This window comes from Nannospalax galili, unplaced genomic scaffold (assembly GCF_000622305.1).
Source record: "Nannospalax galili isolate Female #2095 unplaced genomic scaffold, S.galili_v1.0 scaffold221, whole genome shotgun sequence".
NCBI lineage: Eukaryota > Metazoa > Chordata > Mammalia > Rodentia > Spalacidae > Nannospalax > Nannospalax galili.
Genome location: NW_008344592.1, coordinates 205,680 through 230,719, shown reverse-complemented (window position 1 = coordinate 230,719; position 25,040 = coordinate 205,680). Strand labels below are relative to the sequence as shown.

The following is a 25,040-nucleotide window of genomic DNA, read 5'->3' as shown; positions in this document are numbered from 1 at the left end:
CTAGACTGGATGATAAGGAAATGCTTTGCACAAAGGGTAAAGTGATGCTGTGATAAAACTAAATCCAAATTTGGTGGCAGGAGTGGCAGTAGTGTTGGTTAAAGATTGTTTCTGTGGTAGAGAGAATGTTTGAGATACACTGTGAAGGCTGAGTCACATTGCTGTCACAGGCAGAGGCCATTTTATATTTGAGAACAGCAGGAGCGAAAGACAGCATGTACAGAACACGGATTATTTGAGGCAGCTAGTTGGCTGCAGTGTCTGGGGGCAGGTTTGTGGAAAATGCAGTAGAAGGGTCACCAGAGAAGTAGTTTGGAGCCCAATTATACAGCTATCTTCCCAGAATTGGAGAAGTCCCTCTTCTAAGGGGTAAAAGGAGTTAGGAGGAGTGATGGGTCTACCCCAAGTCTATAGAAAAGTTATGTTCTTCTAGTCCTGTTCTCTTAGCCTGAAGATCCAAGACCATAAGCAAAGGAACAGCCAAGTCCAAAATTAGAGAGCTCAGGAAGTAGACACACCCGAGAGGTATCAGAATTGAACTACCTCTAGAGTTGGAACTGAGGAAAGAGGTGAGGAGGCTTAGGAAACAGTCAGAATAGAAAGACAGTCCTCCACCCACAAACAAAAGCAAACCAGGCAAACTCCTAGTAAACAAAAATACTTTGGTGGTAGACTTACCAGAATGCTTGCTTGGATTCTCCAGCCGATGGGTCCTTGTTGTACTTAGGACAGGGACAGGATTTCTCATGTCCTGTAAGTTCCCCATTGATGTTGCACTTATCCTGTCTATTTTTTTCTGTTTCTATAGTTTTTCTGTGGATTGAGATTTTAGTCTCCACAACCCCTTTTCAGTTCCTAGAAGATCCTCATTACCTGTGTATTCAGGGAGCTTACAACTGCAGTAACTGTGCCTATTGTCCTTGCTGAATAAGCTCTGTATTGACTGTGGCTGCTGAAAATATCTGAGGAGGCTGCTGTCCAAGTTATCAATCAAGCATCCATACATAGACTTGGTAAGGGACTGGAGAGATGGCTCAGTGGTTAAGAACACTGGTGGTTCTTGCAGAAGACCCGGGTTCTAATCCCAGCACCCACATGGCATCTAACAAAGTAAAAGCACCCTCCTCCATTCTTCCAGTCATTATGAATCCATTCAGGTGCCCATACCAGAAACTTGGGCGCTCTCTTGACTTGCCCTTCGTCTCTTTTACCTAGTCAGTCACCAGACACCTAGCTTAAGCTTTTTTGACCCTGAGCCAACAGTAATAAATGTATTTTACTTTGTCACCCAGTATGTATACTTGTATCTGATGCCAAAGTTTTATAAAACTTGTCTTTACAATTTTAGGAAATGTCTAATATTTCCTGCTCTATTTGAATTTATTTGAAGCATAAATTGAAGGCATCACCCACTAAATTGATTTCACTGGGTTACAACCACCAGCACCTGAATTTCCTTAGCATGTCACATCCTGCCCCTGTACTGCTTCCTGCTCTTGAGCCATTGTGCAGTGTCTTCAGCATAGAAGGCCTTTTGCCATCCTTACCACTTTATAAAATCTTCTTTTCCCTCTGAAGACTGAGTTAGTTCCTCTGTTTTCCTTTAGTATTTCTTTCCATTTAAAAAAATATTTTATATTTTTATTTTATATGTATGTGTGTATTGCCTGCATGTATGTAAGTGCACCCGTGTCGTGCAATGCTCACAGAGGACAGAAGAGGCCGTTGTATCCACTGGAACTGAAGTTGGAGATAGTTGTTAGTTGCCATGTAGGTGCTGGGATTCGAACCCATGTCTTCTGTAAGAACAGCCACTGCTCTCAATCACTGAGCCATCTCTTCAGCCCTTCTTTCCATTTTTAAAAAGCTAAAAATTTTAATATACATAAGAACAAAAATGATACATATTAATGGGGTATGTACATATATAATTTGATATATGCATGTAGATATTTCATAATTTGTGTGGTGCCTGTACATGTGCACGTTTGCAAAGAGTCCAAAGGATGGCATTGGGTATGCTGCTCTCTCTCTCTCTCTCTCTCTCTCTCTGCCTTATTCCCTTAAGAAAGGGTCTCTTACTGAACCTGAAGTTTGCTGTTTTGGCTCGACTGGCTGACCAGTGAGCTCCGAAGATCCACCAGTCTCCATGTCCCAATACTGGGGGTTACAGGTACACATATCCATGCCTAACTCACATGGGCGCTAGGGATTCAAAGTCAGATCCTCATGCTTGCACAGTAAGCTCTCATATCCATTAAACCATCTCTCCAGCCCCCTCCCTTTATAAAGTATATTTTGGGGCTGGAGAGATGGCTATACATGTAATAATATAATAATAATATAATGATAAAATATGTGTTTGTATGTGGGTGACTGCATGTTCCAGTGGTGCCCATAGAGGCCAGAAGATGGCATCAGATACCCTGGAGCTAGAGTTACAGGCTGGTGGTGAGTTGCCTGACATGGGTGCTGGGAAGTGAACTTGGGTCATCTACAAATGCAGTACTTGCTCTTAACTGCTGAGCCATCTCTCCAGCCACCTGCCCCTCCCTCCCCCCCATTTTGAACCAGGTTCAACTTATGCATCCTCCCATTTGTTAATTCATTGTAAAAATTTTTGAAATTCTTCTAGCTTTTTGAAGTGTACATTATTGTCATCTATAGTTGCCCTATTGTACAATATATGCCATAACTTATTGTTCCTTTTTTTAATAAAAAATTATTTTTATTTTATGTGTATGAGTGTTATGCCTGCCTGTATGTAAGTGCACCCATGTTGTATAATGCCCGTGGGGGACAGAAGAGGGCATCAGATCCCCTGGAACTAAAGTTAGAATAGTTGTTAGCTGGGCACCGAACCCAGGTCCTCTGCTAGAGCAGTCAGTGCTCTTAACCGCTGAGCCATCTCTCCAGCCCCATATTGTTCCTTTCTAACTAACGGAGTCCCATTGTTCAGCCTTTCCCCATCCTTCTGTCAGTCTCGCAAAACCGTTCTACTCTCAGCTTCTACTAGAGCACATATTTTAGAGTTCATCTAGGAGTGAGAGTTCATGATGCTTTTCTTTCTTTCTGAGTCTGGCTTATTTCACTTAAAATGGTAACTCTCCATTTCCATTCATACTGTCACATGATAGATCCCTTTGTACTATGCGCTGTATTATAGCATTCATCATTAGTAGTTTTATTTTATTGTATTTGTTTCATCTTCTTTGTGAATGAAAAATGTATTAAGAGCGTGAATTATTTGTATTGTGTTTGCCTCTGTGTTTTCCTGTCATGTTCATGTCTTATTCTTAGTTTGTATTAATATTTTTTAGGGACTGGGGAGATGACTCAGTAAAGTGCTTGTCTTGCAAGCATGAGGGCTTGAATTTGCTCCTTAGACCTCACAGGAAAAAGCCAGGTGTTGTGGTGCACGTTTATAATCCCAGCACTTGGGGAAGTAGATACAGGATGATCCCTGGGGCTTACTAGCCAGCCGGCCTAGCCTAATCAGCAAACCCCAAGCCAATAACGAGACCTTGCCTCAGAAGGCTCTGTGGGCAAAGAGGGGAGCTCCATTTATTTAGTTGGGGTGTGTATTAGTCAAGGAGGGCTTCTCTACAGAGGCAATATTTATGCTAATCCTTGAAGGATGTGTAGAAAAAGTTGGATGAGGCCAGGCATGCTAGTGCATGCCTTTAGCCTCAGCACTTGGGAGGCAGGAGCAGGCAGATCTCTGTGAGATTAAGGCCAGCCTGGTCTACAAACATAGTGATTTCCAGGCCAGTTAGGGCTACACAGAGACCCGTCTCAAAAAAAAAAAAAACACTCCTGGGGCTGGAGAGATGGCTTAGCGGTTAAGAGCACTGATTGCTCTTGCAGAGGACCTGAGCTCAATTCCCAGCACCCACATGGGGGCTACGAACCATCCTTAACTCCAGTTCCAGGGGAATCCAAAGCCCTCTTCTGACCTCTGAGGCATTGCACGACATGGGTGCACTCACATACATGCAGGCAATATACTCATACACATAAAATGAAAATAACAAAATATTTTTAAAAACCTCCCAAATTTTATCTATTTTTTGTTTTATGTCTTGCCTACATGAATGTAAATGCATCTGTGTGTGAAATGCCCACAGAGGCCAGAAGAGGGCATTGGATATCCTGAAACTGGAGTTTACTAGTGGTTGTTAGCTATGTGGGTGCTGTGAACCAGAGGTGGGTCTTCTGCAAGAGCAATTGGTGCTCTTAATCACTGAGTCATCTTTCCAGCCTGAGAAAGCAGGTTGATTTTTTGTTTTTTTTTTTTAATTTTGGGGGATTTTGAGATAGGTCTCACTGTGTAATTCTGGCTAGCCTGGAACTCACTATGTAGACCAGGCTGGCCTTGAACTCACAGAGATCTGCCTGCTTCTACCTGCCTCCTAAGTGCTGGGATTAAAGGTGTGCCCCACAGTGCCCAGCCAGAAAGCAGGTTTGTTTGATGTTTGTTTTTGTTTTGTTTTTTTGGTCTTTTTGAGACAAGTTTTTCCTGCAGCCCCAGCAGATCTGGAACTTGACCAGGCTGGCTTCTATCTCACAGAGATCCACTAGCCTCTGCCTCCTGAGCGCTGGCATTAAAGGTATGTGCCACCACACTTGGCTCAGAAGGCAGGGTTTAAAATCCTGTATCTAGTTCAATTTCCTCATCTTAGAAAAGGGAGATGGTTTGGGTGAGTTTATGGCGTTTGTCACAGGGCACTTCACATTCTACATCAGCAGTGGAAGATCTGAGGCAAATCCAAAGCTGACTGTGTGAAGTGCTCTTGCCTTGGTGTTTCTTCTTGGTGACCAAGGGGACAAGGGTCTCTTCTGAATACGTATAGCAATCACCAGCTGTAAAACAAGCACTGCTTTTCTTGGCACTCACTCACTATCTGTGTGCTGGTAAACCCTGAAGATGGTAAATGGTCTAGGACAGCGCTTGCCTTGGCCTTCTTGGGTCTAGAAAGAGAGAATGGGCTTGAGGAGTTGTTAGAGAGGAAGACATCATTCTAAACTACTTGAAAAGATGTTTCAAGTGCCAGAGAAAGGTGGGAGGATGATCATTAGAGAAAGAAACCAGATAAGACACTATACAGAAGGAAAAAGCATGAAATATAGAGGGAGGTTGGAAAACAGACTGTCGCCATCACAGTCCTACACGGCCCAGCAGAGAACTGCCCTGGCAGTACTGGCAGCGTTTGCAAGGGGCTCTTTAAAACCACCACCGCAGCTTTGCTGTAGCTGTAGGGTGCTCGGGCTCAGCTGGATTCCAGCAGCTCCAGACCTGCTATATATGGTGCGTCCTGGCCTTGTGCATATCCTTCTTTCCCCAGCCAGAATCTCTGTTTAAACACCCACACGTGAAACTTTTTTCTTTGTCTAAACCGAAGGCCCATGCAACAGCATTTTGTCGGCATTACGTAACCTTAGCGCACTGGTACCTGCTACCCAAGAGATTGTTCTTTATAATAAGTCTGGCTGCAGGCCAGACTTGGAGGTGGCTCACTGTCAGGAGATATGACTTCAGGAGATGCTTCACCCCACTTGTCTGTTTGCCACAGACAAGTCTTATGGCCCCCATGGTCCCTCTAGAAGAGTTAGACTTCACGGGGAGGAAGTTTAGGAAATCAGGTAGAGATAGCCATGTCTGTAGCCCTGGAAAAGGGTCAACGTGCCAACTCACAAAGAAATGAACCATTCATTAGCACACTGCTGGGGCTTGAGTGTGGCCATGTAGGCTCTGCTTTTTTGGGCTCAGCTGGTGACAGAGTAACCAAAACAAGCTCTGTGAAAGTCCCATTTGAGATTCCTTCATAGCAGTCAGTGTGACAGGCCTGTTCAAGTGCCCACTAGTCTTTATTGAATTCAGAATCAGATTCCCTAAAAAGCAGCTTATGAACCACCGTGTGGGTGAAACAAAGCTGAATCACACCTGGCATTGTCAGAGCGCCCAAGCAGAGTGAGATGGGATGCTCAGAGCTGCCAATATGTGGTAAGAGGTCAGCATCCGGCAGAATTCTGCACTCACAGATTGCAGCTGAGAAGAGTGGCCTTCCTCCTCCCTCTTGAAGGAGAATGTGCTCTTGTTCCTTTTAAGTCTGCAGACAGCAGTGTTGTCTCAGCAGGAAAAGACTTGTTGGCACTGTGCTGTCATTGAATTGAGGAAATAGAGTGGGAGACTCTGTGGCTTGGGAGAATCTCAAGCTGTATTCTGGCTCCTCTCTCCACTGTGCAACTGTACGTTACTTAAGCACTTCAGTTTTCTTTGAAATGTGAGTAGTTGTACAGACTAAATAACCAAAATTGAGGAAGATGACAGATACACATGCATCCAGTCTTCTTTTACAGAACTCAGTGTCTTTAATCCTTTATTGAGAGTCCCACTCAGTTTTTCCTCCTTTGTTTCCTGTCTCTTTTCTTGTCTTTTACAGAGAATAGGGAGCCATCAGATGAAGGCTTGAGCACTCCTTTTTTCTTGACTTTGCTACCTGGGTTATTTGCCTTCCTTATATGTAAAAGAGATCAGTATTATTTATGAGCCACTGGAATCACTGAGAGACAAGGATAGTACTGTGAGGCTTAAAACCTCAATAATAAATTGTGGGTTTAAGAGCATCAGCAAACTTGGGAGGAGCAATTGGAATTGCTCCAAAACAGAGAATAGTTTATGCACAGATTAAGTCTGAGTTCACAGTAGGCGTTCAGTAAATACTTGTTAAACAAGTGATTAATTAATACAAGAATTTTTTATTACTTTCTTTTTAATGTTTACTTCACATTCAGAAGGACAATTTTATTTTGATATGGAAGCCCTTCTTTCCCAAAGAGCCCTTTTCAACAGTTAATATATGAGCTGAATGTGGTGGCACAGGCCTGTAATCCCAGCACTTGGGAAGTAGAAAAAGAAGGATCAAGGGGTTCAAGCCTAACCTGGGCTATGTAATATCCTCTCTCTCTCTCTCTCTCTCTCTCTCTCTCTCTCTCTCTCTCTCGCTCTCGCTCTCGCTCTCTCTCGCTCTCTCTCTCTCACACACACACAAAGGCAAAAACAACATAAATTTATTTAACATAAGCATTTATTATGAGGAATATATTCACAGTGTAAGTTGAAGTATTGGAGTGGAGCTGTCCTATTTTGTGTAAACCTAGTATTCTTGATTGTTGACTAACTCACTAATGATTTGTTATTGTATAGTCAGGGTGTGACCCACATTGCCTTTGTTTTACAGTAGTTACTAGGATTGTCAAGTCTTTGGATTGGCCATTTTGTGTTTGTTTTATTAATTTTACTTTTACCTTCCACCCTGTTTGCCATTCTGTTGCCTGAATCTCATTAGGTTGGTTTACCCTATTCTTTTGATCTTTAGTTGTTGTTTTTTTGTGTGTGTGGGGGGGGTCATCCTTTTTTTTTTTTCCAGGCAGGGCCTCGTTATGTATCCCAGGCTGGTCTCAAACATAGGACGCTCTTACTTTATCCTCCAGAGTGCTGGGTTTATAGGCATGCACCACCATGCCTGTTGTATATTTACCTTAAATAAAATTTTTGATTTTTCCTTTCCTGTTAGATCACCAGGAATAGCTTTCTTGCTCTTATAGGTAGACTTGCATCAAGTTAGCCATCTTTTCCCTTCCAGTATCTTCCTAATGTGATGCTAGTTTTAAAACTTAAATTATGCCCCGTGAAGATTAAAGGAAAAACAAGAGTAAATAGATTCTAGAGGGTTTGTTCTAGTCAATGAACAAAGCAGACAAACCCTAGTATGACTCTAGGATCAGATTATCTAGGTTCAGTGTTGACACTAGGTTTGCAACTTCGGGTGAATTGCTGCTCTAAGATGTGGGTTTAAACCTATGAAATAGGGACACTAGGAATATCAGAATTGTAAAGATTAAACGAGCAGGACATGGAGAGGCTGAAATAGAAGGGTATGTGTGTCTGTATGAGAGACAGACGGAGAGACAGTATCACACTATAGCCCAGGTGATTCTGGAACTTACTATATAGCTCAGGCTGGCCTTGAACTCATAGCAGTTCTTCTGCTCTTTGAGTGCTGAAATTATAGTTGTGAGCCACCACACCTGATACGGGACAAGAGAATCTTGTGTCCAGGCCTGTCAAGGCTACACAGCAAGACCCTGTCTCAAAGAAGGAAAGAAAGAAATGTGTCTAAAGCACTTAGCCAGGGGCTTGGCACACACTACCAGCTGTTCATTACAGCATTTGCTCACTTTTGTGCTTTAGTTTCTTTTCTTAGTCATTACTAGAATAGTAAAAATTGCTGGGTAGGCTGAATTCAGCCTAGATCAGATCCTACTCTAACAAGTGTGTGTGTGCGCACGCACGCGTGCGCACGCCACAGGCCTGTGTGGAAGTCCATCCTCACTTTCTACCTTGTTTGAGGTAGGATCTCTTGGTGGTTTTGCTGCACTGGCCAGGCTAGTTGGCCTGTGAGGTTCCAGAGACTCTCCTGTCTTGACTTCCCATCTCCCTATGGAATGTTGGGTTCACAGATGCTTGTGATAGACATCCGGCTTTTACACATGGGTTCTGGAACTCAAGTCCTCATGCTTGTGCAGCAAGTGCCTTTACCCATCTCTCCCTAGCCACAATAGTTTTTGATTTTTTGAGATAGGGCCTCACTGTGTAGGCCTGGCCTCAATCTTACAGAGATCTGCCTGCCTCCCCACCAGTTCTGGGATTAAAGATTTTTTTTGCCACCATGCCTAGCAGCTTCAATACTTTTTTTTAATTTTTAATTTTTTCTTTTTTTTGAGACAGGGTCTCACTCTTGTTACTGTGTTGCCCTGGCTGGCCTGGCGCCTGCAGAGATTTGCCCGACTCTTCCAAGTACTGGGATTAGAGGCGTGTACCACAATGCCCTGCAACTTCAACAGTTTTTAAAGAAATAAATTAGTAAGAACCTATTGTCTCTGTCTTACAAAAGATTGTACTGAGACAGCTATGGTATCTATAGATGAAACACAAAATTAAGATTTGTCCATTTCTATGTGTTCAAGCAGTTACTAAACAGAGCAAGGGGTAGAATGAATTGATCAACTTCAATGCCAGACACTAGGAACTGCCTTTAGCTGCTTGTTGGACAGTTCAGGTAGCTGACTGTTTAAGACTCGGGCCTAGCCTTTGCCTCTGCTTTTTAAATTTTTTTTCTTTTAAGAAATTAAATACAAAAGTTTTTCACAATTTTATTCTATTTGTAACTACTTAGAGAGTTTGATTCATAAACTTAGGGCAAAAAAGTAATTGAGCTTTTAGTTAGCTGAATATACTGCAGGTGATTGGAGAGCCTTGTGGGTCATAATCTTACTTTCCTGGTAGAACTTATAGGAGCCTTTAAGACATGTGCTGTTAGGAAAAGTGAGTTTTGGTTTGGTTTAGCCAGCTGTGTTGAGGAAATTGGCTATAGTGCCCTGTAGTATTTTGACTCAATCACATGTCCATTGAGCCGATTTGGTGTAGTGTTTTAGGAATAATTTGAATGTTAACATCTTTTGTTTATAGCCTTTAATTTATATTTTCTAAAATGTTAATATCAGCAAAGTTAGGTAGAGGCTTATAATAAGCTTTGCTGATTACATGTCTCTTAAAAGGCAATAAGTATAATCTTCTACTTTTGGACAAGACAGCTACCATAGTTCTACAAAAGAATGAACCCAAGCTGTCATTTTCCAGCCACAGTGACATTAATATTTGCTTACAGGGCTGGGGAGAAAGAGTTAACTTGTCAGTGACTCATGTGCTCTGAATGCCAATGTGCTAATCTTACAATGTTTTTTCTTCCCAGTGGTTCACCATTGTCTGCTTAGTCCAGAAAAGTCCAGACTCTCCTTAGCATGACATTTCAAAGCCCTTCATGATTTTTCTGGCTTTAGGCTTCTGCTTAGACTTTTCCCTGTCACAGTGGAGGTGTTCATCCTTCTTTTAACATGTACTGACCTCTTCCATGGCTCTGCTTTTGCTCTTAATGTTCTGTCTGCTGGAAAGTCCCTTTATCTTTTGTTTCTACCTGTCTTAACTTCGGCTCATCCTTTCAAGCCCTAGGTATAATGTTTCCTTTTCCATGAAGCTTTTTTAAAATTCCATTTGGCCAAGAGTAATCCTCTGAAACTCCATTTCCACATGTGCATGTGCCATGGTGTGCATGTGGAAGTCAGAGGACCACTCTTTGGGGTTGGTTCTTTCACCATTTGAGTCCCAGGGATTGAACTTGGGTCGTGAGGGTTGGCAACAAGTATCTTTATCTGTGGAGCCATCTCCCAGCCTGGGAGATAGACTGCTCCTAGTCTTTGCCATCACTGTGATACCTACTTATTCAACAGTATGCCTATATACAGTAGGAGCTCAATTTATGTTCACTGGGTAAGCTGTTAGATAACTTGAGAGTGCCTTTATTTTATATTATCTTTTCAACTCAAATGACCATTTGCGCTGACCATTATCTGTAAGGACTATAGAACAAGCTGTGCTATGAAACCCCAAACACCTCACCCCATGTTGATATAGTTAAAAAGTTTATGGTCTGAGAAAGTCTGTGCCTTTTAAAGCTCAGAGGGCAGGTGTATTAACAAACTACAGAATTTTCAAATAAATGAAGAATTCCATTACCTCACTATTGCTGTTGATGAATTGGCCTCCTATGACACTTAAGCATCAAAACACATTGCGTCTTTTCAGCTGAGAGGCTGACATGAACAATTTGATTAACTTTTAGACGTTTTATTTTAAAAAAGGCTGTTGACCTTTCCCTTGTGTAATATGCTCTTTCCCTTTGAATTGTGCTCTGTGTCATAGAATGTGGCCCACTCTTTTTTCATAACCTGTTCCATTATTGTTTCAAAGTGTTATTTTTTTAGGTACTAACTGGGTTCAGAGGTTAAAATTTTAGAATTAAAACATCAACACATCCCACTAGTAATTAGTAGTAAACCTTTGGTCAGAAAGCTGCGTGCTTACTAAGTATTTATTCTCTTCTCAAGAACAGTTTACTTTTCTACTTTTTTTTTTTTTTCCATTTTATGAGACAGGCTCTCACTGTGTAGCTTTGGCTGACCTAGAACTCGCTATGTAGACCAAGTTGGCCTTGAACTCACGGAGATCAACTTGCTTCTCAAGTGCTGGGATTAAAGGTGTGTGCCACCATGCCCAGCCTTAGTTTTCTAATTTTTGAAGTTGTCCATTCCATCATTTAAATCTTCAGACACTTCCCTATTTATAAAGGTTTTACTTTTGTTTAGTAAATCTTTCTCTTCATGTAGCCCAACTTCTGGTTTTGACTTTAACCCTTGAGTAAACAAGTTTAAAGTCCCTTTCTTGTTTTTCCCAAGGTTAGATATCTCCTGGTCTTTTAAAAAAACATTTATTTATTTAGTTGTGTGTGTGCATGCACGTGTGTGTATGTGTACATGTATGTGTGTAGGTCAGAGGACAACTTGCAAGAGTTGGCTGTCTCCTATCATATGAATCGTGGGGATGAAATTTGGGTTGTCAGGACAACTTGCAAGAGTTGGCTGTCTCCTATCATATGAATCCTGGGGATGAAATTTGGGTTGTCAGGATTGGCGGCAAGTGCCTTTACCTGCTGAGCTACCTTGCTGACCCTCTCCCTGTCCTTTATTTTCTTCTCTTTCTCTATTAATTTTAATTAGTACATCATTATACCTATTTATAGATTATACGATATTTTGACACACATATACATTGTATTATAATCGAATAAGACACCAACATATCTATCACCTCATGTATTATTTCTGTGGAGTAAGAATATTCAAAATCCTCCCTAGCAGCTTTAAACTATGTAATACATTTCTGTTAAGTCACCTTCCTGTGTAATAGAACAGAACTTACTGTTTTTAATATAACTACAATCTCTTGTCTCTTTAGATATGATGTTCAAAATTAGGATCTGTAGATACTGTAATTACAAGTAGATTTGGGGGACTGGAGAGATGGTCAGCAGTTAGGAGCACTGACTGCTCTTGCAGAGGACCCACGTTCGATTCCCAGCATCCACACAGCGGCTATGAACCGTCACGTTCAGTTCCCAGCATCCACATAGCGGCTGTGAACCATCCTTAACTCCAGTTCCAGGGGAATCCGAAGCCCTCTTCTGACCTCCGCAGCATTGCACGACACAGGTGCACTCACATGCATGTGGGTGGTACACTCATACACATAAAAATAAAAATAATAAATAAAATATTCTTTTAAAAAGTAGATTTGGAATCTCTGCTGCATATACCTAAAGTTTCATTGTGTACGTTGAGGATATATTTCAGTTATAGTCTCTAAAAGCACATTAGTTTGGGGGCAGCATTTTCATCCTCTTGACTTATATTGATCATGTTTTACCACCTTAATCATTTAAGGCTGATTTACATGGGTAGGTGTAACTCATGTATCCTGTACTACATTTTTTAAAAATTATTTTTATTTTATGTGCATGAGTGTATCACTTGCATGCATGTGAGTGCACTCGTGTCGTGCAATGCCGCAGAGGTCAGAAGAGGGCTTCAGATTCCCCTGGAACTGGAGTTAAGGATGATTTGTAGCCGCCATGTGGGTGCTGGGAATCAAACCTGGGTCCTCTGCAAGAGCAGTCAGTGCTCTTAACTGCTGAGCCATCTCTCCAGCCCCCTTTATTTTTATTTTATGTGTATGGATGTTGTGCCTGCATGCATGTAAATCCCCCTCCCCTCATCATTCAGTGCCCGTGGAAATCAGAAGAGGGCATCAAATCCCTTGGAACTGGAGTTAACTGATGGTTACTGGCGGCCATGTCGGTACTGGAATTCAAACCTCGGTCCTCTGCAAGAGCAGCTAGTGCTCTTAACCACTGAGCCATCTCTCCAGCCCCCATATCCTGTACTTCTTTAGTTTTATCTACTAGGCCCAAGTATAGGACCTTACGTTACCTGTGTTCAGATTCTTCTTGTTAGATTCAGCCCATTGAGATAGACTTGTTGAGATATTTTTGGTTCAGGGTTGGGTCATCTAGCATATTTGTTATCTTGCCCAGCTTGACATCTGCCCATTGGATAACTATATTTTCTTTTTCCCAACTTAGTCTTTCACAGGGATGTTGAGACAGGCCAGACTGGAATCATTCCATTGTTGCTAGTAGATACTTTTGTAAGGGGGTGGTGAGACAGGGTCTTGCTCTGTAGCCCAGGCCAGTCTTAAACTTACAGTCCCCCTGCCTCTCTTCCTGTGTACAGAGATTTGCATGTATGTGTGATATGGCTGACCCTAAACATGAACCTGTTAACTGATTTTCTTTTTAAAGGTTGGTTTTTACTTGTGCATGCATGCGTGTGTGTGCACGTGTGCACGCCTGCCATGTGTGTACAGGTGCCTGTGTAGATCAGAAGGTCTGGAGTTGGAGGCTGTTATGAGCTACCCAATATGGGTGGTGGGAACTGAACTCGGGTTCTCTGCAAGAGTAGTATATGCTCTTAACCCCTGAACAGTCTCTCCAACCCCCTGCTAGTTGCTTCTAATGGGCAAATTTTGTATGGAAATAGAATTTTCAGATCTGTATTCTGTAATTATAGCAGGAATTGTTTTTGAGGTGACTAGTCTATTGCAGTTGCTTACTAAGTAGTGAGAGACACTAGAAATCAGTATGGTCGTAAGAATGACATTAGGAGGTACTTTGAAAAATTAGTAATCTTGATTATATTCCTTTGTATAGTTAAACATAATATTTTTAAATTGCTGGTGTGGTAGTGCATGCCTTTATTCCCAGCAGTTGGAAGGCAGAGGTAGGCGGATATCTGTAGAGTGGGGCCAGCCTGGTCTATGTAGCAAGTTCTAGGCCAGCTGGGGCTACAGAGAGACCCTGTCTCAAAAAACAAAAACCCCAGTATTTTAAAATCAATAAAAGATAATTCTTATGTGATCCACTAAGAAGAAAGTATACTGGACTGATTTGAGGCAACGTAGTACAGGAGAAAGGGCCGTCATCTTGGTTGTGAGGTTTGTTCATTTATTTACTTAGCAAATATCTATCTAGTACCCATTATGTTTATGCCCTAGAGGTATAATGAGGGCTGGTGAGGTGACTCACTGGGCAAAGGATGCTTGCCACCAAGACTGACAACTGGTGTTTGAGCCCTGAGACCCACATGGTGGAAGGAGAAAGCCAACTCCTGCAAGTTGTCCTCTGACCTCCATGCACATGCTTATGTGCACACAAAATTAACAAATGTAATTTAAAAAATTAAAATGTCAGCTTTGGTCTTCAATAGAGTTTACATCTAGTGAGAGAGCAGTTACTTGAACTCATATGATAAAATTTCAACATGATAGCAATATTAAAAATGAGGTATTTCATTTTTTTCTTTACTAAATATTTGAAATCTTTGGACTAGCCATATTTATTTATTTTTACTTTTTTGTGTATGAATGTTATGCCTGCATGTGTGCAAGTGTACCTGTGTTGTGCAATGCCTGCAGAAAATGGAAGAGGGCATTGGATGCCCTGGAACAGGAGTCACGGATGGTTATTAGCTGCCATGTGGGTGCTGGGATTCAAACCTGGGCCTTCTGCAAGAACAGCCAGTGCTCTTAACTGCTGAACCATCTCTCCAGCCCCTGGACTAGCCATATTTAATGTACTTAGTAGGCACCAGTAGGTAGTGGCTACTATATTCGACAGGAAAATTCTATACCTGCCTTTAATAACTACTCTATAGTGATGGGGAAATTACTTTCCTTCTTTAGGACCCTTATTTTCACAAGCGGAATGGAGAATTCAGACATGATTATCTTCTAACAACCAATTGTCTCTTCCACCTATGAGAGTGGCTTCTGAGATATTTTGATCTGGGTGGTGCTTACGTGGGCACATGTAATATGCAGATATTCTTCAAGCTGCACACTTCAGACTGATGTTCTTTTTTATAGTATTTACATGTTAATTAAAGAAATAAGGTCACTTCTGGTTTTTTGATTCAGTGCGCTTTGCTAAAATCACTCCTCAGTGAAATTACATGTGAAAAATGCGGTCAGCCAGTGACTCTTTTCCTTCCCCTCAGGATGTGTCTAGTCCGAATGAAACAGGAAGGCCGGAGTGGAAAATACATGTGCCGTATCATGGTTCATTTCATGTGGGAAGATGTTGAACAGCGAGGCAGAGTCATGGGGGTAAGTGCTTGTTGTCGTATTCTGGTCCTGGACAACTCCGATGAAAGGTTGCCTGACCTTGGGATTTTCTGGTTTAGAATGGCTTTGCTTTTGGATTTCTGTGAAGTGTTGCCTAATACTAAGAAGCAGTTCAGCTATAGTCTCTTGGGAGCCTGGCATACATCTGATACATTATGTGTTTTGCGCGCATTATTGTGGTTTGTCAATATGAGGAAATCTTATGTGTAGAGGTAGAATAATGCCCAAATCATGGTGTTAGAAGGGATGGAATGGGCAATCAAATATTAGTCCAGTTTAAGGACACTGTGTCTTTGCTGTTAGTTCAATATTTGAATTAGTCACCCTTTAAGTTAGTCTTCCTTTGTTTGGTTCTGATTTTTTGAGACAGGGTTTCCTGTAGCGTATGCTGGCCTCGAACGCCCAGTGTACTTTAGGTTGGTCTTGAACTCCTGATTCTCTTGCCTCCATCTCCTAAATTCTGGGATTATAGCCAATGTACCCCCAACACCTGGCTCTCATGGGAAGATCCTGGTACGAGGCCAGTAGTCCTGAAAGGACTAAAGGAAAACAACTTTGTCACTAGCAACCTAGAAAACTTTGGTAAAATATCCAAAGTGGAGGTGTGCTAACAATAGAAAAAGGAAACCAAGCCAGTTGTGGTAACTCACACCTGGAACGCCAGGATTACAGGGAAGCTGAGGCAGGGGGATTACTGTGAGTTCACGGCAAGCTTGCACTACAGAGAAAGACCCTGTCTCAGCAAAAAGGGAAAAGAATAAAAAGGAAACCAAAGCATTGGGATACAACTGGTTATGTAAACAATAATCTATTATGTGTTTTGGGTGCTTAGACCATGTTAAGTAACTTGTAGTTCCTTTTCATTTCCCATTTCATTGCCTCCTCACTTAGGAGCACCCAACGCGGAACCATCTGAGTAGGGTAGCAGGTGAATTTGGTTTCTTTCGTTGCAGAGTTCTTTCAGTAGACCAAGAAATAAAGTTTATAGCTGTATTGTAAAAGTTACATATAACACATAGAATAAAGGCCAAAGAGTGGGACTGGAGAGGTGGCTCGCGGTTTCAGAGTGTGTGCTGCTCTTCAGAGGGCCTGAGTTCAGTTCCCAGCATCTGTGTTGTGTACCTCACTCATGTGCACGGGTACATAAAAGTAATTAAAAACAAAAACTTTTTTAAAAAGAGTAAAAAGCATTTAATGTAATAAACAAGTCCTTTTCCTATTCTGACTCCCCAGAAGTGAACATTGTTCAGAATTGATGTATATTTTTCTAGTATTTTTTATATAAATACAGATATATAAATGTGTATTCTTTTAATGCAACACACATGGGCTGTACTGCCCATACCATTCCGAATCTTAGCCCTTTTTACTTTATATTAGACATGGGCTTTTTGGCTTATTTATTTTTATTTTATGTGTATGAGTGTTTTGCCTGCATGTATAAGTGCTCCTTTGTATGCACTGCCCACAGAGGTGAGATCCCCTGGAACTGGAGTTACAGATGGTTGTTAGCCACCACGTGGGTGCTGAGACCTGAGCCTGAGTCCTCTGCAAGAGCAACCAGTGCCCTTAATCAGTGAGCCACCTCAAGCCCCATTAGATATGTTTTTACTTTACTTTGTTTTCTCAGAGTCATGGTCTTGTATAGCGCAAGCTATCCTCTAACTCCTGAGCTCCAGATCCTCCTGCCTCTGCTGCCTAGGGAATGCTGGGATTACAGGAGTGAGAAACCACTGTCAGCCTACAGTTGTTCTTTAATTCAAAAATGAAAGAGCTGGATGTGGTTTGTGCTTGTAATCGCAGAACTCTACTAGAGGCTGAGGCAGGAGAGTCATGAGTGGCAGGCCAGCCTGGGCTACACAGCAAGAATCTGTCTCAACAAATCAAACCAGGGCTGAAGCTGTAGCTCAGTTGTATATTGGTTGCCTGGTATGGGTCACGCCCTGGGTTTGATCCCTAACACCATAAAAATAAATTAATGGGGCATGGTGATACATGCCTATATTCTCAACATTCAGGAAGCTGAGGCAGGTGAATCACCACTAGTTCAAGGCCAGCCTAGGCTATAGAATAAGACCTGTCACAAAACAAAATACTATACAAACTCAAAATGTTTTAACTAAGGCTGAAATTCCTTTAGTCACTGGTCTCCACTATTGTTATTTACCTACTTCCAAGAAGTAACCACTGTTTCCATATGTGTGTGTATGTGTGTGTGTGTACATACACACACATATGACTCTGCTAGCTATAGAACATGCATAGTATCCTGTTTTGTGCATGTGTGTTTCATTAGACATGACTTATACTCTATGTACTTACGTACGATTTTCTTTGCACTCGGTATTGTTTTGGAGGTCTTTGAATGCTGCGTTGGTGCTCAGCCACAGCTTACTTTTATTACTGCACTTACTTTCACACACTCCTGTGCTATTATCTGTGCACATCGTGTGCTTTTTCTGTGTAAAATTGGAGCCCTTGAGACTTACACCACACAGGTGATACTCCCCTCTTGGGAACCGAGATTCAGGGCTTTCTCATGTCTTTGAAGGAACTGCATTATAGGAAACATATTGAACATGGGTCATCCTTTACGTATCTTCGTGGACACTTATGGGACATTCCCTGGGACATCGTTTCTGTTCATTCTAAGAAAATGAAGCACCCACTGTGGCTATTGTCATCGCTGCTGACACTGAGTCTCTGGAATCAGTACTGAGCTCTTTATAACTGCTCTTTGGTTCCACTTCCATGTCTCTCACTGTCATGCTGCTGGCTGTCTTTGCTATCCAGAGGGAAGTCAACAAACTAAACGACTCATGCATCTGGCTTCTCCATGTGTCCCTAGGTATTAACTACCCAATTGGACATAGGGTGGTGTTGGCAGTCTCAGATCACCCCATTAATGATGAGCAGTGATGCCCTCTGACCAGCTAAAGCCTTGGCTGACTGCCAGGTGTTTCTGCAGTAGCTCTTCTGTTGCATGATCCTGTTTTGCTTATCACTGTTGGCAAACTGCCGTAGTGGAACTACTGAAGCCATGTGAGCCACAGCTGTCCATCCTCAATAGCCCAGTAAGCCAGAAATTGCTGACTTCTGGACCACAGGAATCTTCCAATTGCACCCTCCCTCACAGATTTTCTCTGGACCTCCATATATAGCATCAGTCGACACTTGGAGCCTTCTCTGTGCTGTTGTAGACAGTCTCCCTTCTACTTAATTGTAAGCCTTATACAAGCAGGAAACTCTTACTCTATTTTTTGCTTATGCAGTAAACATCAAATGGGTAATCAGAATGCGTTGAATGAATATGTAAATTAAACTTCAGCCTCTGGTTGTTCTGTTTTAAAGCTAACTCATTAGAGTAATACTTCATCCTTTAGTACCTGGTATGGGAACCTTTTTATTGCCCCCATCTTATCCAGCTCTTTTCTTTCTATTTGGATTGTTCTAGATAGGGTGCCACCTATAGGGCAGTGTTGTAGATAAGTGTTCCTTGACCTTTAAAGAACCTGATAAAATCACAGATGCTGATTCAGTAGGTTAGAGCCAGAGAATCTACTTTTCTTCTCTCTCAGTTTTTTTTGACAGGATCTCATGTATCCCAGGTTCCACTCAAACTCATTATGTAGCCGGGATAACCCTGACTTTCTCCTGCTTCCACCTTCCAAGTGCTGAGATTATAGATGTGCACCATCATGCCCTGTTTTATGCTGTGCTGGGGATGAACCCAACATGCTTGATAAGCACTCTACCAGCTGAGCCATATCCCTAGGCCAGAGAATGTTTTTCCTTTCTTCTTTTCTTTCCCCATCTCACCCCCATCTTTCACAGGAGCTCCTGGAGCCGAGGTTGGCCTTGAACTCACTATATAGCCAAGAATGACCTTGAACTGGCCCTCTTCCATCTCCCAAGTATTGCGATTACAAGTGTGCGTCATCGTGTCCAGTTTAGAGTGTCTACTTTTCTAACAAGTTTTCAGGTTATGCCTGTGTTGCTAGGGATATAGAATTAAAGTCAAGCTTTAAATAGCAAGGTAGGTAGCCTAGTGTAGGGTGTTAAATTACCTTCGTGAAGAGAAATGCCCAAGCTCTGGCTTAGTTGCAGAGACACTAAATGAAAGATGATGATTTTAAAATAGTAGAAATTTAGAAGAATTGGGTAAATACTATTATTGCTTTTTTTTGTTATATTTGATATGACCTTCTAATTTGTGAGCGTGTATATGCAGAGGGCATCTAGGTCTGCTGTTAGTGTATAGCCTGCAGCAGTGTGACTTGTAGCTGGAGAAAAGCAACAGGCAGATTAGAACTAGTCGGGCCTGGTTCTCTCCAACAGGCAAGTCTTTCCTCTGCTTTAGTTTTTTCACAAACAAAACAGAACAAAACTCAGGTGCTACCTACAAGGTTTCCAAATTTCTTTTCAGCTTTGAAAACTACCCATGATTTGAAGGTGGTAATTTGCAAATCTATCTCTGTGTTATTTGGCATCCCAGGTAGACCTCTGTAAGAAAACTCATATAAAAAGTAAAATTTATAAAGCCATTCAGTGAAGTGGTGATTTTTCTCATGCCAAAGAATTCTTCAAGGCCATTACTTTAAGTGGATGGGTGTGGCAAAGATCAAGAACCAAAAGAGCCTCTTGCAAATTGATGACTAATCAGAAATTTTCATCAAGAATTCTGAAATTAGAATTCCTATCCAGAACTCATTTGATATTAGAGTTCTGGTTTTATATGGGGGAAAATTTTCATTTCACAAAAGTTTGCTTTTTATCACTTTTAAGGAGTGCAACAGTTGTGACAAATGGAGCAGGCTCATATATCATTGGTTAAACCAGTACAAAAAGCAAGGGTTAAATTTGAGATTACAAACATCACATCAGTAATTTAGAGTGTTCTGACTTTAAAAAAAGCAATATTTGGGATTTAAACATATAAATTAACTGTGGAAATAAAGTTCATTATATCACCTCATCTGGTCTCATTTTATTTCATTAACTGGTTCTTAAAAAGCTTTGTGAGCCGAGTTGCAGCTGATGAGGTTGGAAACCATTTTTCCTTGGGCCCTTGCCGCACTCCTGAGTGTTGGTAAGGGCTAAGACTTGAGACAGCTGTAAAAACAGACAGTGCCTTTGGCCTCAGCACTTTCTCCTGGTGCAGGCAGATTTCAGATGTAAATTTCACTCTGCCTCTCCTACTAATGAAGTAAGTTTCTTTTGCTGGGTTTGCATCCAGGTGTGTCCAGTCTTGTGGCTAACTGGGTGCTTTACTTAATTTTTCCATTTGTGACATTTCAACCAAACTTAGAAAACAAACATAAAAATTAGCTCAAGGCTCAGAGTGTTAATGGTAACCTTAGGCTGGTGAAACAACTTCCTCCCAGGCCTGTTCTGCCAGACTCCACCTATGGCTTACAGTGGGCAGGTTTCAGCTTTGCAAGCCATGGAGAGATGGAAATGGGTAGAGACAGCTGTAGTTAGAAATTATAGTTTATCCTTATCACTGATTCCTGCGTGCAGGTTGCCTCCATAAGACTTCAGATAGATGACTTCTTAGCAGTAGTATTCTAGAATAAGAATACCATCTGTCACTTCCTGGTTCCCTACTTTCTGTGTCGAAGAAATGCTTTATGTCATGGTACAGAGGGAAAAGCTGGTGGAGCTGTGGCCCAAACTGGATTCCTTTGTGAACTCCTGCTTTGCTTTTCAGATCTAGTGTATTCCATTGCAAGGTCCTCTGTGATCATGCTCCAGTCTAAGTCTACTGCCCCAAACTGGTTTCCTGTAGTTCTCTAACCTTAAGCTTGGGAGACTTCTAGACATGCGCCTGACACTAAGTACTCAGTGAAATAGGCATTCCATCCTTGCTTCACATCCCCTTCCCTACTTCTGTCTTGTGTCTTCCTCATTCCCTGCATACATCCAGATTGTCCTCATACTCCAGCCTCATGCCTTTACCACACTGGAAGCCAGTCCGCCCTAGCTGGAAGTATTGTAATAATTTATGTAGACTTCTTTGGCCTCTTTCTATTTTATGTCATGATTGTTTATGTATGTTGACTCTCTTCCAGATGAATCCTTGAAGGTCACGACCACATGTATCCCAGAGCATTTCTAATTGCCTATTGGCAGGCTTAGAGAGATGGCTCAGTGGTTAAGAATATTTCTTGTTCTTCCAGAGGACCCATAGTGGGTTCTAGCACACATGTCAGGTGGCTCACACTACCTGTAACTCCAGCTCCAGGGGATCCGGTACCTTTTCTGGCTTGGTCGTCAGGCTTGGCAGCAAGCCGTATTGCCTGCTGAGCCATCTTACTAGTCCTTTGCTGTCAACTTTTATGTTTCTTTTCTCCATGCTTTTCTATTTCCTAATAGAATTATTTTATTTTATAGGCCTTAGTTTAAAATAGGGAATTTTATGTTTCAAAAAAATAGGATTTAGATCTTAACGAAATCTTTAGTTTTTCAGGTTCTTTGGAAGAGCAAGAAGTGTTCTTCACTACTGAACCATCTCTCCAGCCCCAAAGCTAAATTCTTAGAAGGCAGAGTAGTTGGTTTTTTTGTTTGTTTTTTTTCAAAAGGGATAAGAGTTAGTTTATTCTGGAGGCAAATATGAGTGACCATGGTCCAGGAACACAGGTTTAGGTTACCCCAAATTCCAAACAATTACCATACATTTTTATATAACTGAACAAAGAAAAGTCATAAATCAAGACATTTTCAAATACAGTGGTGGATACATTCATTAGGCAGGTCAGCAAAGCGAGGGTGGTTCTACTATAGGTCTCCAATGCTATCTGATGACATTCTTAGCTCTTTTGCTTGGTGGGACCTGGTGGTCTGCTAAGTTAATACATTTTATTGTTCACAAGAATGTTAATTCAGAAACAGAGGAGAGTATTTGGTTTTATTTGTGGGTTAGCTCATGAATTTAATTAAAGTCCAGTTGAAGATGTACTCCTAGTAGGTGCACCCTTTCTCCACATAAATTCCCTATCCCCAAGGCCTGGGGGGGTGGCTTCAAATAGTAGTCAGACAGTTTCCCAACTGATCAGGTGCTTCACTGCATGCAGACAGGATGCTAGTCCGATGGCTAGTCACTTGTCTTTCTGAATGACTCCCTGGTTCACTCCATTTTTTTCCCTCAGTGCTTGGGATCCAACCCAGAGCCTTGAGCATGCTACGTAGTATATCATTGAATTAGGTCCCATCCCTCTTTTTTGCTTTTTGTTTTGAAACAGGATCTCACTAAGATGCCCAGGCTGGCCTTGAACTCTTTCCATATCCCAGTCAGACCTTGACCTTTCACTCCTCCTGCCTCAGCCTCCAGAGTAGCTGGGAGTACAGGCTTGTGCCACCAGACCCTGCTTGAGCTCCTTCCATTTTACTAGGAGTCTTTGAAAAGAATTGAGAAACCTTTCTGAAAAATCTATTTGATTTTTTGTTTGTTTTTTGACAGGGTCTCCCTAGTCCCAGCCCACCTGGAAGTTATGGTGTGGACCAGGGTGGCCCCGATCTCACAGAGATCCTTCTGCCTCTGCCTCCTGAGGACGGGATTAAAGGCCTGCACCCAGCACCTTTCTGAAGCTTGAGACCTCCCCATGCTTTTGATCATTTCTCTCTCATATCATTTTACCTTCAATTATGGGTTGTGTGTTTCCCAAGGTCCATTTGTCTTTGTATTTCTAAAGCAGCTGAGATGGAGCTTTGTATATAACAGAAATTCACACTGGGCATGGTGGCACAGACCTTTAATCTCAGCACTCATGAGGCAGAGGCAGGTGCATCTCTGTGCATTCTTGGCCAGCCAGGGCTGTAGTGTGAGACCCTGTTTCAAAAACCAACTAACCAACAAAATAATGGACACTCCGTAAATGTTTCTTTGATGGATAAATGAAGGAATGGATTTGGTTCTCCTTATTATCTTCAATTTACCTCGTAGAAGTCCTTAAAATTCCTTTAAAAAATGAAAACATTTAGTTGTAGAGGTGGCATGTGGGTGCCACAATGCACATATGGAGGTCAGAGATCAACTTGCAGTTGTTGGTTCATTCTTTCCACCATGTTGGTCCCAGGGATCAAACTCAAGTGATCAGGCTTGTTGGCAAGCCCCTCTAGCTGCTGAGCCAATTCGCTGGCCTTACCTCATAGACTTTCTATTCAAGAACAGTGACCTAATTCCATTTTTTCAAAGCTGGAGAGTTTTGTTTTATTGATATGGCTCAATAAAACAAAAGCAAAACCCTGACTGCCTCCATAAATTCCCCTCATCCTTTCAGAAAAGGTTTTTAAACAGGTTACCTCTCCGATCCCTCTTGCTTCTTTTGCTTGGTTCCATTTGAGAGCCCTTGTCCCATAGCCTTGACATGACTTAGAGGTGAATGAGGCGACTGCATGGTGAGGGTGGAGAGACACTCGAACCAGAGCCGTTTTCCAGCTTAACCTTCAGGACTCACTAATGCTTCTCCCAAACAAATCTCACCCAGGAGTCAGAGGACAAATAGTTCATGAAGCTGTTCTCCTGCCTCACTTTTGAGGTTACCACCGTCAGCAGAGCCCCCTGAGCTGTAAGCCGTAGTCATCCTCAGTTCCTGCCTCAATCCCTGTGTCTATTTGGCTTGTCAGTTCTTTGCTCAGAATATCTCCAGGTTTTACTCTCTGCTCCGATCCGTTTCTTTGTTTCCCTGGTCATCTCTGCTTTATTCTTAGTAGCTTCTGAAAGAATTCCTGGCTATTCCCATTCCAGGAAACCCTCCTACCATGTAAAAGCTAGAGATTTTCTTTCTAAATCCCACATCTGACCCTGTCCCTGTGCACACATGTTACAGGTCAAACAATTTTTAGGACTGTTCTTTCTTTCTACCATGTGGGTCCTCAGAATCAAACTCAGATGATCAGCTTGGCTACAAGTGCCTTTACCCACTGAGCCATCTTGCTAGCCCTCCTAAATACATACATACATATATACATTAGATCAGAGGAAGGCTCAGTAGAGATGACTCCGTGGTTAAGAGCACTGGCTGTTCTAGCAGAGGACCTGAGTTCAGTTCCCAGCACCCACATGGCAGCTAACAGCTGTCTGTAACTCCAGTTCCAGGGGATCTGACACCCTCTTCTGGCCTCCACAGGCATTGCAGAACACTGGTATGCTTACATACATGCAGGCAAAACACTCATACACGTAAAATAAAAATTAATTAAAATTAGAGAAACACTCCCAACTCCGGGCTACCTTTTAAATCTAATCTCCAATAAGCTGTTACTCCTCTGGGGGTGGGGGAGGCATTTGTGTCGTTGCACCTATCAATACATGTCACTCATGCCAGCAATGTTCTTCGTGCTTTTGTTTCTGCAGTTCTCTTGGTCTAAAGTGGTCTTATTGCCTGTTCCCTCTGTTCATTGAGCAGTAAGACACAGCTCTAAGAGTCTTCCCAGTGCTGGTTAATAATGTTAGCATATTTGTATTGCTGTGGTACTTTATACAGATTGTGTGTATGTATTGTATTTGTGTGTACATGTACATGTTCATACACATGTGGGTGCACATGTAACACCACACGGAAGATAGGTGTTAATGTCCAATGTCTTCCTCTGTCACTTTCCATCTTACTTTTTGAGACAGGGTCTCCCACTGAACCTGTAGTTCACCTGTTTGACAAGACTAGCTAACCAGCATGCCCTAAGGGTCCTCCCGTCTCTGTCTCTCCAGCACTAGGATTATAGGTGTGCACTACCAAGCTCTACTTTATATATGGGTACTGGGGACCTGAACCCAGGTCTTTGGGCTTGAATGGTGAGTACTTTACTGACTGAGTCATCTCCCCAGTCCCTATACAGATTTTTT

At 42.0% G+C, this 25,040-nt stretch overlaps 1 protein-coding gene across 4 annotated transcripts in view; it reads left to right on the top strand.

The window, feature by feature from the left end:
* The window catches only part of LOC103740185 (ubiquinol-cytochrome-c reductase complex assembly factor 1), a 105,394-nt gene that overhangs the window by 40,536 nt on the left and 39,818 nt on the right, over positions 1-25,040 (top strand). For all 4 annotated transcript variants that reach the window (XM_029567212.1, XM_008840744.2, XM_029567213.1 and 1 more), the window contains one exon: positions 15,070-15,178. In XM_029567212.1, the coding sequence (XP_029423072.1) occupies positions 15,070-15,178 (109 nt within the window). The remainder of the gene's footprint in view (positions 1-15,069; positions 15,179-25,040) is intronic.